Below are 17,884 nucleotides of genomic sequence, written 5' to 3'. Positions count from 1 at the left end.
TTCTTGTTGTTTTGTGTTAATATGTATGTTTAGATGGAAACATTCCTGCAGAAATCACATTACAACACTAGTAACACTGTAAAAATGTGAAATAAATTTGTAGACCATAACTTGGATTCATAGTCTGGTCATATGTACTCAATTCAGATAATATTGTAGATATTAATGTAACTATTTTTTCCTGTACTACCAAAAATCATTTTCAGCTCTTATTTGTAATTGTTAAATTTTAAAACCATATGCACATTTTAAGTACATGTATTATAATTCTCAAAATCTTGGTAATTTTTGGTGTTGTCCAATAGAATATCCAAAGTTCTTCCTGATTCGTGAGTATGAAAATTACGGCACATATAACTTTTAACTGTCTGTGTGTGTTTGTGTAATTATGAGTGTTTTATCATTTCATCTTTAATGATTTTTTTTTAAAAATGAATGTAACCTAGCCAGGTCAACCTCGATCACAAGCCAAAACCAGGGTATATGCAATGAATATAATGCGACAGTGACATAATTAATCCCTATCAGTTTCTAGTATCTTGAAGATTAAGTGCTATGGAAAAGAGTTTTTTTTTTTTTTTTTAAATTAAATTATTCTTAAGACTATAATCAAATTTCTCCATAACATATAACTAGAGAGTGGAGCAGATGACTAAATACAGCAAGCATGTGTTCTCCAATGCTACTAAAGCTAGCTCTACAAGTATCATCTGGGCAAGAAGTTCAGCTGTAGAAATTTTTAACGGATCAAATATTCTATCTAAAGAGACTCCCATCACTAATTCATTATCCTACTAGCTGTGTTTGTAATTATTTAAAACTTTATTTCATTTCAATTGGTACATTCAGTAAATCACCGTACAGCATTTTTAGTTTAGTTTAATATAGTTTATCGAAAATGTAATAATGGTAAGCACCTCTATTTTTTTTTTTTTTTTTTTTCATTTTGTTACCAAGAAGTCAATTTTATATATGGTGCAGTTTATGTGCTCTGTCAATTATTTTAGATTATAAATAACTCTGATGTAATCACTGCATTTTATGGCCTGAAAAGGAAGAACGCTTTGGCTGCAATCAAATTTTTAAAGAAACAATAAAATTAATAAAGAAACAAGCCACCAAGAAGTTAGAAAGCAAAACATAGTGCAAAATTAGTACTTTTAGAAATAATGAAAGCTATAGAATAATATGTTGAAGCAATATTGATGTATTTTCAAACAATCAGCTGATAATTTTATGATTATGAGATGAAAAATTTCATGGCGAAAGTTTTTTAAAACTTTCAGCAGTATTAAACAATAGGTTTAAATAGGCTTGTAGCACTCCACAATGAGAAACAAACCAGGAATACTGACAATATAAACATTCAATGCATTCTCATCTTCTGTCTTGTCTCTATATATCCTTTGATTGTTCTCTACTAAGAACATAACCTAATATATTCTGTATTTGTATTATACAGAGTTATCTGCCCTTGCGAGTAGGTATTAATTGTGACCTCATGTATTTGTGAGTGTAACGTCATTCTTTTAAGAGAAAACGACATGAATTGAGCCCGAAAATAATTACAATAGTTACCTACCCAAAAGGGAGCTAAGTCTGTAATATGCAAAGTCCAAATACCGCTATTTGTAGATCATATATGTCATGGAATTGTTCAATTTAAATTAACGTACCTTATTATTCATGAATGTTAGACAAATAACCACCATGATGGATATGTAATACATGGTCCAGAAAGGTGATATCATGAGATATATGTGAAATCTTTCTGGATTTTTGTATCCCACCATTACAACCTGATATTTATAGCTGTACAGTTACAAAATTTAGTACTTATATCGTACATCAAACCACCTGGGCTATATCTGGACACCTGTACATACCAATAATTATATTATTACAATAACATTTGCTCTGGGCTATATATCTGGACACCTATACATACCAATAATTATATTATTACAATATTATGTGCTCTGGGCTATATCCTGACACCTATACACATTGTATACCGATAATTATAAATAATTATTACAAAATTATGTGCTCTATTAGAATACTATTGGACTACCTAAAGGGGTATACAACAGATCCCTGTGAAACCCCTGTCAAACCCCTGTGAGTAAGTAACCATAACAACATAGAGAACGACATGCAAATTAAAAATGGCTAGCAATGAAGCCTTATGGGATGGGGAATAAGCTTTGAGGGTGGGAACAGGCATGATGGGAATAAGCAGTGTGATGGGAGGATACCAACCTGACTCTGTGCTATTGCTAGACGTGGAGTGATCAGAATAATGGGTGGGAACAGGTCGCTCCGCCCGCGTCCAGCCGGGACACGTGTGACCTACAGCGGGCAACAAACCGGCACGGTGAGAGCCTGCCAACCAATCAAATCACTCGGTCCAAAAACGCTCAACAACACAGCAAATGATAAGCAAAGCAGTAAATGAAAATAATAAATAACAAAATGGGACAAAGGGTTACCCTAATCCCTCAACCTGGAGATTTATATACAAACTGATGTTAGTACTGAATCTACAGACAGTAACAGTAAAATTGTGAATTAATAATTCATATACAACTATGTATATATATAATATGATTTTGCTAAACAGACATTAAAGATAATTGAGTGGCATATATAGTTTTACAGATTGTGATATTAATTCTACATCATGCGTACATGAAAGATCTAGATTGTACAGTTTGTGAAAGTAATTCTACAAATTGTGATCAAGATCTAGACTTAATAGAAACATTAAAATTTTATTTACACAGGTCTCTCTTTTAAATTGGAAGTTTTGGAATATGTAAATATTTATCTCCTTAATTTTCATTTATTAAAAAAATCGATGTTTTTTTCTCAATTCTTTTTCCGCTAATAAAGGATGGGCTGAACTTTTCATCATAAAGCAAACCAAAACACAAAAATAACTGAAAATTCAGTCAAATTAAAGTAAACATGCTGCAAAGCAGAAAGCTTAATATTGGGTACACATGACACAAAGCTGAATACACCAATAAGCAGTGATATCAAAACAGCTGTAAGTGCAAGATATTCATAATTTCATTTTTTCTTATTATTTTTTAATGTCAACAGATTTTGCATATCCTTTCCCTTTAATGGTAGAGGACATGAAATTGACCGTTCAAAGTAAATGCACACCATTATTTTAAAAAACTTTAAATTCATTATAATTACTCTTTCTATAAAGTAAAAGACAATTTGATATAGGACATAACTTTGCATCCTAATCTTATATTGTGTCCTAGACACTTTAGACATCTTTATTAGCCAATGAATACCATCATGTTTTATTAAATATGAAATCAATATCAATATGCTGGCATGCCACATATTTAAACTAATTAAATATCCAGGATATATTTGAACTAATTAATCAAATTAACATGCAGGAGGCAGCTACACTTTTTAATAGGACTGATGTAAGCTTGAACAGATTTGAAAGTCCAATAAAATATGTTCATGTCATCATTCCATTAATATCAATTTAAAATTCATAAACAAATATTAATTAACAGAAAGACACTTGTTTCATAATGTCATACAGCTGAAAGAGAGAAAATCAAACAAAAGACTGGTTATATACTGATAGATAATGTATGGCTACGCACAGCTCCGAACCAAAGAGTAAAAAGGAGAAGAGGTGAATAATTCATGAGAGTTCCTACCAAGGGCAGCAACCATATGTTCTTCATGTAGACTGTGAGACTCGGACTTCTGGGGAGAATCTTCGCTGCGTGACGACAGACTCTCATGACTGCCGTATGGAGAGTTGATCTACAATGATTAGTAATGGGTGCCAGGTAGTTAGGCAATCACGACATGCTTCGATATATATCTGTGAAATCAACAGCGACAAAAATCATCAATTCTTTCCTGGGAACAAGCTTAAAGTGAACAGTCAGGCAAGGATGGCTAAAGTCGGTAAAAATGGTGTGAATGTATCCAGTTTAATTTCTTATGAAATGGACAAAATAAAATCTCTCGTCAAAATCTGTCTGCGTACGAAGAAATTAATTTAAAGTATGGGAATTCTAAAACGTCCTCCCGGCTCACTATGTCCATGGTTACATTTCCACACAGCCTCGCTTTCAATGCTTTCAACTTTCCTTTACTTTAATGGTCAGAACTGGGAAACGTAAGCAGAACTTGACTGTCGTATTAATATGTGAGAACTTTTGGAAGGCCAATGAACGCATTTAGACTGGTTTTCTTTGCCCGACTATTCACTTTAAGGAACAATTCTGAATACATATTATCACATAACTGGTCCACATATAGATTTGACGTCATAATATCTGTATGACATTGCATGATTGTTTCAGTAGACGGACACGTCACATCCGAGCCGGATTTCTACTGTTTATTTAGAGACAAAAGTTAAAGTTTTGCTTATATTTCTATTAATAAAAGTTATGTGATAAATAGAATCTTACACTCGTGATTATATGATATGAAATTTATCAAATTTGTTAAATAATCTGATATGCCACTTGCCTAAAGGCTTGTGGCATATCAAATTATTGAACTTGTTTGATAAATTCCATATCACATAGTCACTCATGTATGATCCTGTATTTCTCACGTAAAATTTGGAAATCTAAATTCACTTTTAGATATGGATCTATAGTGCTCCACATGCTTTCAAGCCATGCTCACTGTTAGTTTATAAAGGGCAGCTTTTTTTGTTGGGTGAATAATCATCAGTCATATGTAAACTCTATTATCACCAGGAAATAGATAGTGGATGAAATCATGCTCAAATACTGAACTCATCTGAAACATGCGTTATGCATGCTCATCTTTTTTTTTTCTGAAATCATTGACAATTCAAGTCGTCTTTCCAAAGACTGCCTACCTCTGGTGTTACACTGGTATCACTACGGTTACTACTGCCTGTCCCAGGAATGATCTCCTTGGCCCAGTAGTGAGTATGGGCGATTTCCAGCACCATATAGGCACTGGCCATACCTCCTAGTCCATGGTTCTGGTAGGTATGTTCCAGGCCGTGTACAATAGCCTTCAATAGGGTCATCATACCCTTAAACACCTGCTTCGTCATTGACTGTAACAGACGATTGAATCAAATCAGGGTCATCATACCCTTAAATACCTGCTTCGTCATTGACTGTAATAGACGATTGAATCAAAGTAATACTGTCATTCAACATAGCATGAAGGGCCAATAAATTAAAGTTAACTAATTATTTTTTCATGCTGAGTGAGTGTTAGTCAATTTCATCTTAAATCATGAAGATAAGGTCATTTTAACGAAGTTCTAATCTATAAATAAACCAACACTTACTATAGTTACTTTCCCTATAATATAGGCAATTGAGTAGTATTATTTAAAATATTGTTAATAATAGATGTGAAAATGTCATTACTGCATCTTCTATATGTTGTGTGTCATCATTCAGCTTCTTATCAAGGTTTTTGTTCAGACGACTGACGATGAAGTTGCGGTAGTTTTCATCCTCCATCAGCCGCCGTATGCGTCCCAATTTAAGCCAGCTGACACCCTGACCATCCAGTACATTTGTCACAATATCCTTCAGGAACTGCTGGTTCTCACTGGGAAAACAAGGAAAATCTATAATCCAATCATTGAGATAAGACAAGGAATGTTTTATGATATAAATGCCTTCATGGGAAATAGGAACCGGACGGAAACGGAAACATGCAATTATGCTCTCCCCCTGTTCCCGAAATTATGTTAGGGGCATAAAGATGTATTGAAATATAATAGATGAGATTCGAATTCTGTGTGGTTGAGCTTTTATTGACAATACAACTTGCCACGAGTGGTCAAGAAACTGTCAAATTATATAGACAGTACAGATGTATATGAGAATATAATCTTACACATCAAATACATTTTTCTATTATCTGTGGTATAATATATTAATGATAAGAATTTTGGAGTTTGAAATTTGGATTAATATATAATTATCTACATTTACATGTGCGGCTTTCAAGTATGTTACATTGTGTAGGTCAAGCACATGTGTTTCTTATTTACAATATTATATGTACGTACATGTAAAGTCTATTGGAAACCAACCTCTGTTAAGGTTATTGTATAACTACTAATTACATAGCCATGTTGTTAATTATGATACAGGATAAGTTCTAATGAGTAACCATGTTTCCCTATGTAATACAGCAGCTATGTTGTTAATTATGATACAGGATAAGTTCTAATGAGTAACCATGTTTCCCTATGTAATACAGCAGCTACCTTGGTATCAACTGTTCCAGGTATTGGGTATCATACCCAAATATTGACATATGTTATCCTGGTGTACTGCTATATTAACTTGCCAATAATCTCTGTACAGAGTCGATTCCTTAATAAGACTCCAATAAACGTATCGTACCATCCACTCAATCTGCGTTGGAGTTCTACATTTTCCATAACATACACAACCACAAGATTTTCAATATTACATATCTTATATTTTACAGTACCAATTCCAACAAACACTAAATTATTAGGTGAACAAAAAGGAAATCTCCCGAAGGAGAAATTAAAAATAAAGGATGTCCTGCTATAAGTTCATGTGTGTTGTGCCTTTGTGGGTCTAGGTCGACAGAAGGATGCTAATGGATTACAGAGCCCTCGTAAAACATAGTCAAATCATCAAAATAACAAACAACTCCTGAGCCAGGTACTGAATGATCAGTCTGCGACTTTAAGCACTAGTCCGATGCCCATGACTAGTAATTTAACGGCCAAACTAGTGCCACATTTTGATGAACTAGTTGCTCCTCAACCGTTTAAAAATCGGTAAATACTATATTTACAAGAGCGGTGGTCAATAGCATTTTTCTAAACACTTTGAGTGCATTCTGTATGCAACTGTTTCTGTCTGGATGAGTCATTTGTTAGAATTTGCATTCAAGAATGTATCCAGACTAATTTGGGTAAAAAGTTCAACCTGATAATGACTGAAGTGCTGAAGTAAAACTGCTGTATATTTCATTTGGACTCGGTGGTTAAATCGTCAGACTAGTGATATTTTGGGGTTTACTAGTCCAAATGACTAGCAGCCAAAAGTATTAACGGCACAGACTGAAAGATATATTCTGGGTTCATCTGGTGCAGCTGGTTGCCTAAATTATTAGTTTATTGGAAGGAACTATCGTGTTGGAATATTTTTTTATGTATTATAATTATTAGTTGGTTATTGTATGCAGTGTGTAAATTTTATAAGGAGCTACCTCCCTTACTCCACATACCTATTGGATGCGCCCCTAGAGTCGGAGGAAGACTGTTTCGCCGTATCCTTTTGTTTACGTGGAGTGGCGTGCTTTACTAGACCTGATTTCTCCACCAAGGCCTTCCGGTTACCTGGTGATAAAAAAAACTGCTATGTAAAATTGATAAACATTTCAACACATGATTTACATACTATTGTTAAAGAATTTTTTTTTTAAACGTCAATAAAGACTGACATTCATTACAGCTGTTACCATGAAAATATTGTTTGAACAAAGAAGATAAATAAATCACATGCAAAATTTACTAGGATTTTACAAATATCTGAATAAATAGGCAATATGGCATTAAACAACCAAACAGCTGACCTATATACATATCCTATATATATCAGTATGTGACAGATCTAATTACACTCCTTTCATCTTTATTGATAAAACATTAAAATATGATCTTCAAAAACAATTAAGGAAGTTTTTACAGGAAGGAAGTTTTTACAGGGTAAACAATGTGAAGAATTTTTTACAATCAGCACATTTGTGTTGTACAGTTGAATTTCATTCTGTTGCTTTATTTAGAGCCTATACCATAATAAACAGTTTATGCAGGTCTACCTTTCATCACATCTGGTTTGTTGTAATATGTACAAAACACTCCATTTAATGAATACATGTAACACTCTTAACTTTATGTAAAGATTTTTGCATATTGTAGAGTTATCTCCTTTTACTGGAGCACCATATTTTTCAGAGAAATCAACATAATTTTCACACAAAATCTCATGTTCATAACAAGCAGATATCTCTGTAACCAGCAGAGATGGAATAGATGTCTTATAAAGTAACATCAAAACACTCCCAAGGATTTCTACTTCCAAATCTCAAGATTTTTCTTTTGGCAGGAAGGAAGGACAGACGTCAAAAATCAAACAGTTAACCAATGCCATATTTACCTAGTGGGGCAAACGGTTTGGTAGGCCTCTGGTGTGTCTGTGGACTTCTGGTTGATCCTAGAAAATAGAAAAGGGTTATGTTGGGCAAAAGAGAGTCAATGAGCGATAGATATCAGAAATTTATTAACCACGCAATGCCAAAATTGTAATTGTCAAATTTTTACACAGATATAAAAATGTGATTTGATTTATTTAACAAAAATAAGCAAAAGCTGTTAGTTTTAGTTATTAATATCATAAAAACATAAATACAGAAATGAAACAATTAAAACAGAATTAGAACTTAAGAAAATAATTTAAACTCAATTCAACACAATTATACCACAAAAAGCTATGACCCATACCAAGCCATGGTGAGCATGCCATGCATTATATTGGACCACGACCACAAAAATTTAAGGTGTTTTGTATAAGATTGATAATCAACATGTAATATATTTTAATAGTTTTAAAGAATATTATATATTCTAGTAACTGTGAACAACCAATTTAGGTAAAATAATGTATTTTCATTATTTTTTCCAAAATGTCAATAATATATATTAAATTAATGTGTAATTTTTAAAATCAAATTAGTATCGGATGGGATCTAAATACACTTTATGCACCCTCTCCATCTCATTTTACAGTGGGTCATGCTAGATTAAACTTTCTTACTCCTCCCGAGACAATGTGCAGTCAAAATAGTTTTTTTTTCAATAAAATTATTATTGAAACATTTATTTATAATAACCAACTACTATAGCTTTAAAATCAATTTCTTGTCAAGTGAAAAGGTAAAGTTCAGGATGAAAATTCCTGTTTGAAACATGGGTCTCAAATATCTTTACCTGAAAATATCTCATTCAAAAATGGTAAAATGACTTTGAAATATACCATAACACCATAAGAGGATCTGTAAAATTCTCCCTAGGACATTCAGGAATAAAGTGAAGCGTGCAGGTTAGTCAGATTGTTAAACCCGTGTCAAACAATGGGGTAAGATTTTGAAATTAGTAATTTGATATGCTTGAAATATATGGTGGCGAATAACTAAAATATAACCCAAAATTTATCTCATATCGCTAGATCACATCAATGTTAGTTATATTGTTTTTATTAAAAGCCTCTCATATCAATCTAGCTTTCAGTTTGATTAAGATTTTGAATTTATTTCAGCAAAGATAGAGCAGCCAATATACCAGCTTTAAAAAGGGATCATTGAAAAAAAATCAATATAAAGCTAAGCATACCTAATAAATATCAGCAGATTTGAAATGCAATCATGGCAGGGTTTGGGGAAATATAATTTTGGAATTAAATGATATCAAGTAAAAGAAACAATATAAAAACAATTTCCCCTGAGATGAAGCCTTGAACCCTTAAAGATAATTTAACAGAAAATACCAGGGTCTGATCTCTGTTCTATCTCTCTTTCATCATCAGAATCCCATGCTAGCAACAAGTAAGACATTCTGTTTATCATACATAGGCAACAAGTACAAGATTTTGTTTATCACATGTTAATAGACAATAAATCCAGTAGGTGCAGAAGTTCATTAGACAAGAATACACTGTGCTACAATACTGAATTTAAATCCAGTATGTGGTAAAGATGAAATGGAATCGGATATTTATCAGTTTATCAAATGTTACACTAAAATGGTAAATGTCACAATCAATTATTTACCAACTAAAAGAATTTTGGTTAATGTACTTTAATTTTTTTTCTAAAATCATAAAGATCAGAAAAATCAAGATCACAATGATGCAACAGAAATGATTCTGAGTACTATATAGATGTAGACATGCATTTCTAGCAACATTACACAACACCTTTCCCTTTTTAAGCACTTGTATTGTATCAGCTAAATTAGATGTAAGTCTAGTTATAACCTTATAAGTGAATCTATCATCAATTTCAACAGGTAAAGAGATACTCCTGATTACATGGTCTATATCTGTCCATTCACTAATCCATATAAACAGCTAGTGTCTACATATGCATGTAACAACTAAACCCATTGTAATTAGTCTAGTGCTTCATGTTAATGACTGTAAGATCACATGAGTTTTGTTTGTTTTACTTATAAAGAAAATATATATTTTCAATCTGATAGCAGCATAGTTTTCACTATCACCATTTGAAATTACCTTCCTGTTCTGATTCTGCAATTAACATAAATCAACACAAAACTAGAAACTAAAAAATCTGTAAATTATCTGTATCACATTCTCATTTACACCTGGAGATTTTTTTACTAGCATTTTGATCTGCTTGAGTATGTATAATCTGGCTTGCAAGTTCTATATAAATCTGTATTAAGGAGGCCAGGTAGGGAGGTATAAATGTATTTAGGAGAAACTTTGGAAGTTTTAATTCTTTAAATATTCAGTAAATGCGGACACAGAGGTGAGACAACATCTACACCAGACAATATTTAAATTGTAGCACAAGCAGCTAAACATACAATATATACAATATATACAATATATACAATATATAAACATATTATTGATAACTTATTAAAATAACTTCAAATTAATGAGACATGCTTTTAAGCAAAATTTATAAAATTTTTTACATCTTTTAATCAAATGATACAATTCTGAAGAAATAATTAAACAATATAAATCTTAAAAGATTATCTAATAAATATACAAACAATCTTTGACATTTCACACATATTTGATACTATGTCACTACACTAACAGACAGAAAGACAAATCAACAAGGTGACAGTAAATTTTAACAGTACTACATCAAGGTCATTTCTGTTTGCTTACTACATCTTTTTTGATTTCCACTTACCAAAGAGTTCGGACATAGTGTTGGAGGCGGACTGTGCCATATCATTGAGTTCGTTACTGATCGTTGAGATCAAAGAGGAAGGTGTGGATGCACGATCAGATTGGTTGTCCTTGTCTGATGGGATGGTCTATGGAAAATCAAATTATCATTTTCTTAATAATTTGGATAAGGTATGAAACAAGTTTGTAAAATAATAACCATTATTTTCTCATATATTTGTCTTCAACACCTTAAGTTCATACCTTAGGTTATTAACATAATTATGCAATTTCAAAACGATCTGTCTAAATTGGCACAGATTGTGAACAGACAACAAAGAATCAAACAGATTAACAGGCTGTAATTATGACTAGAGAGCTGTGTGTTTATCTGAAACATCCAGTTTGACTGTTTATTAAAGTTGTTATATGTTTCTTAGTATAAATCATGATGTACCTGGAGTTTATAACAAAGCTCTCTTAACAACAGAATATCACTCAGTCTGTCATTTTCCATTATTAATGAACAACTCTGATGTCTCCCTAGTCATCAATTTGTGTATTTTATTTATAAAACTGACTTCATTGCATTGTTTTCCTCTTTATCTCCCCTAATTCATCAGCAGCAGTATACGTACCTTAAACCCTGGACTTAGATGCCGCGACTGTAGCCCCGGGACACTCGGAAGGCGTGGCCTAGTTTCGCCCCCACTTGGAGCACTCCTGGTATCCATCCCCGGGACCTGATTGTTTTTGTCCATGGATTTGTACGCCGGAGCTTTTTCATAAGCTTCAAATGCAGAGTTGATGCTGCGAGAGAGAGGTTGGAGTGGAGGTCGCTTGGGAAGTTCTGGTGTACTGTTGGCTGATCCCATACTCTCAGAGCGACTGTCAACATTGAATACATTATGGTGGTTGAATGTGGAATCCCAGAATAGAAATGATTAAAATCCAAGGAAAGTGCTGCATTAAGTCATCTTCTTCAAATCTCTGATAAATCAATTATACTTTTCTATTTCAAACAGAATTATAGAATCAATTCAGCTAGATTTTGAGAATTACCCAAACTGCACCCTCTTAAAATAGTTCTAAAAAGAGATAAATTAGAAATGTATTTTAAATAACATTATAGCTTTGAATGAAGGACAAAATAATTAGATGTTACCTACAATATATTGCAAATTATGGCATTCAGAGAAAAAACACTTCATTACAACCATTACTTGTTGTCATTCTAAGTCTCCAATTGACATAATCACTCACCTTGTCATATACCTGCTAGTAGGTGTAACATTCCCAGAGTCATATTTAAACAGATCCTGAGCAACCTGTTAACAAAATATATATCAAATAATGCCATGGCCATTAACATCTATTACTAAGAACTACTACATTCTGTTGATGACTGACACATTGGAGGATACACATAATAACAAATCAGATCACATAGGTTTGTTGAAGCTAACAGAACCAAGTTAGATCAGCAAGCACTTTTAGCTGCAGAAAATAATTTGGTACCAAAATATAATTTTTTTATCTTCAACATCTTTCTTATATAAGCATACCTTTACATTTATTTTTTATATTAATTAGTTAGTAACAATATTTCATCTCAGACTAACAGTGGTTGTCATAGTGTCACCTTGGATGACCTTGACTGACCTTATTATCCATCTGTGGCCCCCGATCTGACCCTTGACTGACCCCATTATCCAGGACATGCTGAGTAACCCGCTCTGACCCAGGAATCTCCCTGCTGTACGTCGGACTAGAGGATTCAGAACTGCTGAGATCACTCTCCTGCATGGAGAAAGCTGAATCACTGGTGGTCACGGGCGTATCGGGAAGGTGGAGCTTACTCGGAGGTGTGTAGACCTTCGACTCGTCCACAGATAACACCTGGTTCTCTGGTACAAAACCTACACACAGAACACAACACCAGTTAAACTGTAGAATATCCCATAAATGATCAATGACACAAAATCAATCCAGATTCATGCATAGAATTTTATTTCTACAATAACAGTGATACATCATCTTCTTTTCTAAGGTGAATATCCATGTCTATACCACTTTTGTATCTTACAGAGTTATCTCCCTTTGGGGAAGGCATCATTTACGACGTCATCATTTTGAAATCTATATAAAATATATGACGTCACAATCATTACCTACCCACAATGGCAGATAAATCTTTAACATGCAAAGACGTAATATCCACATACACACTGATTTCATTAATTCAAACTTTAAATATGAAGTGTTTTGTTGGTCAAGACTAAACTTTACACATTACTAGAATATTATATTTAATCGGTTACTGGCTCTGGCCTTCTCAGCAATACTTTTTATCAATTATTTTCAAACTATAGCGCCATTTACAACAACAAAACTTAAAATCTTGGTCCTACATTCAGTGAAAAGCACCCTCTTCATTAATTCCCAACATTTCTTTCTTGGATTTGGGGACCTATTACTGTTAGAATACAGCACTTAATGACTTTATTACCACTGAGAATGCCACCAGATAAAGTGAAGACATTTTTCTATCTATTGAGTAAAACATGAGGTACATACAAGGTGGGTCTCCATCTATTTCACTGTTCACCATGTCTGTAACAAAATCACTGAGTGAAGAGTAGGATGAACTGGTACTCTCTGCTCCGTCACTGTCACTGCCACTCTCATCTGTCAAAGGGACGGTGGTAAAAAAAACTTAGCATTATGTTCTTTCTTCTCAAATATTTAAGAGAAGTATCATCATCAAACAGAAATGTACTTATATCCAAATTGAGGTTTTTCAATCATATTTCATTACAGATATAATTCATATGTTTTGCTCTCTAGCAGAGAAAGATGACAAAGATGTAGTCTCAAAACATATCTAAAATTGATTTAAAACTTAGTTTTCTAATCTGAACCCAATTGAAATGTTAATTATAAAATGATTTCACATTCAATAATTTGATTAAAAAAATGTTACTAAGTGTATACCTCAAACTACACCCTATTCAATGGAAATAAAGTAATTACACCACAATAAGTGTAGACTTACAGACCAGACACACATTATTTAAAACAATGATATAACAATTCTGATACATATTTTAACCTAATTCACACTTTGGTTCTAAACATGTCTTAATTCTATGCATTGCTAATTAAACTTTATTTCAAATAAGAAGTTGAATGTACACCTACCTGTAGGGTTATCGTCACTTATAAAATCCATAGAAGAAGTCACTGCTGCCCCTAGTGACGAGTTGTCGTCATACACTTTAAATTCTAAACTCTGGAGTTGATGGGCGTACCATTTAGGCTTGTCCCCTATAAGGAGTGGGTCGAAGACCGAGGTCTGTACTCTCAGGAACACCACATTCTTAGGGCATAGTGACCATTCTGCATAGTATTCAACAGCCTGGAAATTAACACAGTAAAATCATTAGGATAAATACTGAGGGACATTGCATTTAAATTACTAACGTTGAATAAATTTTGTATATTTTCTTCCTAATATTCCACATACACTTGCATATATCTCAATTTGTTATTAAGTACAATTATATTTATAGGAACCTGCTTATTTTATTTTTTGCTTAATACATGTACATCATCTATTTTTTTTACTAAATAAATTGGAAAAAAAGTTCTCCAAACTAAAGTCAAATTGATAGATGCTCAGAATTTTGCATTTGCATTTGCATTTCTATTGAAACTCATACTATAATCATGAATGCAATATTTTACATATAATCTGAATCAAATTTGACTCTTCAAACTTGATCTAAAGGAAAATGGAAATATTCTGATTTTACTTAAATGTGATTTGATTTTTAAAGTTAAAACACTATTATTTGTGAGTACTACCTGTGTGCGTGCTAGCCTTGCTGTAAAGTGTGTGCGTGCTGGGCGAGACTTTAGGAAGCTGTACATCTGAAAGGCTACCACAGGTCTTGGGTAGAGTCTCAGGGTTCTTGTGTGCTCTGTGAAATTTCCCAGTGTATTTGAAGAATTGAAGAACCTTATCTACAAAGAAAATTGTTAAAACTTATACAGAACCAAAGCAACCACATGTAGGCTTGTTATCCACCCACTTAATTTGGTTCAGTTTGATTAGTTTAATATCCTAATAACAGCCAGGTTATTTAAGGACTTGTCATAGGTTAATGTATGCCAAAGTATCTGGAGAAAAAACACTGACTAACAGTCACTGACCAACAGTCACCAAGGCTCGCAATAATGAAAAACTTTCTTTAACTCATTTCAGAAAATCTCATGAAGAAATAAAGACTCATTGAAGACCCTTAATATATATTATGCTTCCCAAATTTCATGGACAGTAACTTGGGAGATAATAAGCTTCCTTCAAGTCATTAAAAAAGGTTTTCAACAATGATATATATAGATACATATTGGGAGCTTTTGTTTCTAATTTGTGTAGAACGCCAACAAAACACCAGCTCATTACTACCAGGCACATAACACAAGAGTGTATTAGGTGAGCAGTCTTGGTTAAATGTCAGAAAGAGAAAAGGGGTAATTAAGTCTATAAATACCACTGAACTTTCAGACAATTATGTTAAGATGGTACCATACCGGTACATTATGGCATTATAAAGATGGGGGTTTAAGCTGTAAAGACTTTACGTGGGCATCCACTAGACATGTTTGACAGAATTACAGGATATAATAAGTATCCCAATGGACAATAAGATGTACCTATAAGGATGATTACACAACTGACATTTGCAATCCTCTGTCTAAATATCATTAAATATAAGACTGATGAAGACTATTCTATGCGCTGACATGGCATTCGTCTTAAAGGTGAATTACCTTATTGTGACTTCTTAGGCCTTTTAAAAATGCCAACATTTTTACCACCAAGTGAGTGTTCAGTCAAACCTTTAATTACACAAACCTGTATATAGCGGACACCTGTCCATAATGGACACTGTGAGGAATTCCCAATGTAGATTACTATATAAATGTTATCTTTATAGTAGACAACTCTCCAATGCGGACAGCAGACACAAATTTTGTATCATAAACACAGTATATTTATTTAATAGATATTTTCCAGTCAGTTTGTAGGAATTTCAGGAGTCCATTCCATACTCCAAACACACAGTGCTACCTACCATTGCCACACGTGTTGCTACGTCAACAGAATCCACATCATTTCCATATATCAGCGGATTGAAGCCAGTTTGAGAGGAGAAGCTCTCGCGTCTCTTCATGGTGTCTGGGTTTTGAGCAAGAGCATCTAGGTTTTTAATGGGCTGGGGAGTCATACTCATACTGGCCAGAGCCTGGAAGAAAAAAACCAACATCATCATTGATTTAGTTAAAGGTATCAAAACAACTTTTAATTTCTATAATGTAACTGTAAAGCTATTTAGAGTAAAATTTAACTTTATGGCCAATCCTCAGTGGGCTCCTGGTGAATATAAGGAGAAATATGGGGATGCATAATCATATCGTATGGTTGACTATTAGCCATTGAAATTATCTGGAAGATTTCATTTAATTTAATTGGTTCAATGGTTGTAGTGATAAATTAAGTCAAATATCTAATTTAAATGATGATTTTTTTCCCATTCAGATCTAGTTCAAGACTTGCATGTATTTGTGAACTATTGCTTATTCAGTGATGCAGAAATTAACACATGATACTTAAACACTCGAGTGATTAAGATTGGAAGGCTAGTTGTAACATCAATACTCTACTTATCACTCTATAGTCAATTTACAAACAGCTAACTTCCGTGTCAGGAAGCAAGAAACCTGCACCAACAGCAGCAAGAGTACATCACTGGTTAACCTACACAAGCCCAAGATCTTTACCATGTGTTCATTTACTATGTAACATTTGAAAAAGTCTTTGTAGTTTGTACCTGCCGTAATGTTTTAAATCCCTTTAGATACCAGCAATGGTGTTTAGACAAAGAAAATCAATGCTAACTCCATACAGCAAATACCTGGTACTTTAATTTGGGTCCATACATTTACAAGATCAGACATTCTGTTGTTGTAAATGGTTAATGAAACTAGATTATCTATCAACATACTTAGCCCAAATGTTGCAGCAAAGGGAGATAATAAAAGCTGGGACAAGCTAAATAACATGATTAATGTACCGTATTTTTGCGCGTATAGTGCGCAGGTACGTTTTTGAGTTTCATTTTGGAAAAAAAAATATTTACAAAAAAAAATCTCAGTTTTTGTATCTTCGATCACAACATTTTGCATTGCATACATATTACAAACGTATAAAATTATATAGATATTTAAACAGCACTGGTGACATCAGTAATGGATTTATGTCTAAAATAAATGAAAGCAAATATTTTGAAAACCTAAAACGATTTGAAATAATATCATTACAGACTTTCCATCCCTGATTTAAACATCTAAAACAAGAGACCTAGAGGGCCTGTATCGCTCACCTGGTTTGTAAAGCCAAGAAATATTCTGAATACAGGATCATTTTTTATTTTCTGAAGAAATTTAAAGATTCAACTATAATTTTCCTAATGGGTCCTCTCTTTCTGCTTCAGAGGATCTGAGCCAAAATTTATGCAAATTTTGTTTCCCTCCCCAAAAGGATGTTTCTGGCCAAATTTGGTTACAATCCATGCAGGTCGAACTCTATGACTAGTAGCGATTTAAAAAAATAACTTCTATTTCCCCTATTTGGCATGCCCTTCCCGCCCCAAGGGAGGGGGGGGGGTTGTGGGCAGGGGTTGGGGAACGGGTCAGAGCCAACTTTTATACAAACTCTCTTCAGCTTCCTCAAAGGATGTTTGTGGCCAAATTTGGTTACAATCCATTCAGAACTCTAGTCTAGGAAAAGTAGTGATTTAGAGGATTTACCTCTATTTCCCTATTGGCCGGGGCACGCGACC

The 17,884-nt window shown here is 33.5% G+C and overlaps 1 protein-coding gene across 9 annotated transcripts in view; it reads right to left on the bottom strand.

Annotated features, from left to right (window-relative positions):
- The window catches only part of LOC138329155 (MAP kinase-activating death domain protein-like), an 81,143-nt gene that overhangs the window by 24,258 nt on the left and 39,001 nt on the right, over positions 1 to 17,884 (bottom strand). For 6 of the 9 annotated variants that reach the window (XR_011209418.1, XM_069275924.1, XM_069275921.1 and 3 more), the window contains 15 exons: positions 16,118 to 16,288; positions 14,844 to 15,002; positions 14,178 to 14,394; positions 13,554 to 13,664; positions 12,639 to 12,895; positions 12,240 to 12,304; positions 11,615 to 11,864; positions 10,999 to 11,125; positions 10,341 to 10,355; positions 8,208 to 8,264; positions 7,276 to 7,387; positions 5,421 to 5,607; positions 4,892 to 5,098; positions 3,702 to 3,810; positions 2,263 to 2,385 (listed from right to left, as the gene is read on the bottom strand). Coding sequence is in view for 8 of the 9 variants with exons in the window: in XM_069275924.1 (XP_069132025.1) it covers positions 2,263 to 2,385; positions 3,702 to 3,810; positions 4,892 to 5,098; positions 5,421 to 5,607; positions 7,276 to 7,387; positions 8,208 to 8,264; positions 10,341 to 10,355; positions 10,999 to 11,125; positions 11,615 to 11,864; positions 12,240 to 12,304; positions 12,639 to 12,895; positions 13,554 to 13,664; positions 14,178 to 14,394; positions 14,844 to 15,002; positions 16,118 to 16,288 (2,167 nt within the window). In the remaining variant the exon portion in view is untranslated. The remainder of the gene's footprint in view (positions 1 to 2,262; positions 2,386 to 3,701; positions 3,811 to 4,891; positions 5,099 to 5,420; positions 5,608 to 7,275; positions 7,388 to 8,207; positions 8,265 to 10,340; positions 10,356 to 10,998; positions 11,126 to 11,614; positions 11,865 to 12,239; positions 12,305 to 12,638; positions 12,896 to 13,553; positions 13,665 to 14,177; positions 14,395 to 14,843; positions 15,003 to 16,117; positions 16,289 to 17,884) is intronic. The other 3 variants (XM_069275925.1, XM_069275926.1, XM_069275922.1) reach the window with 3 other exon arrangements.

This window comes from Argopecten irradians, chromosome 8, assembly GCF_041381155.1.
Source record: "Argopecten irradians isolate NY chromosome 8, Ai_NY, whole genome shotgun sequence".
NCBI classification, from domain to species: domain Eukaryota; kingdom Metazoa; phylum Mollusca; class Bivalvia; order Pectinida; family Pectinidae; genus Argopecten; species Argopecten irradians.
This window is presented reverse-complemented; position numbering and strand designations above follow the sequence as displayed.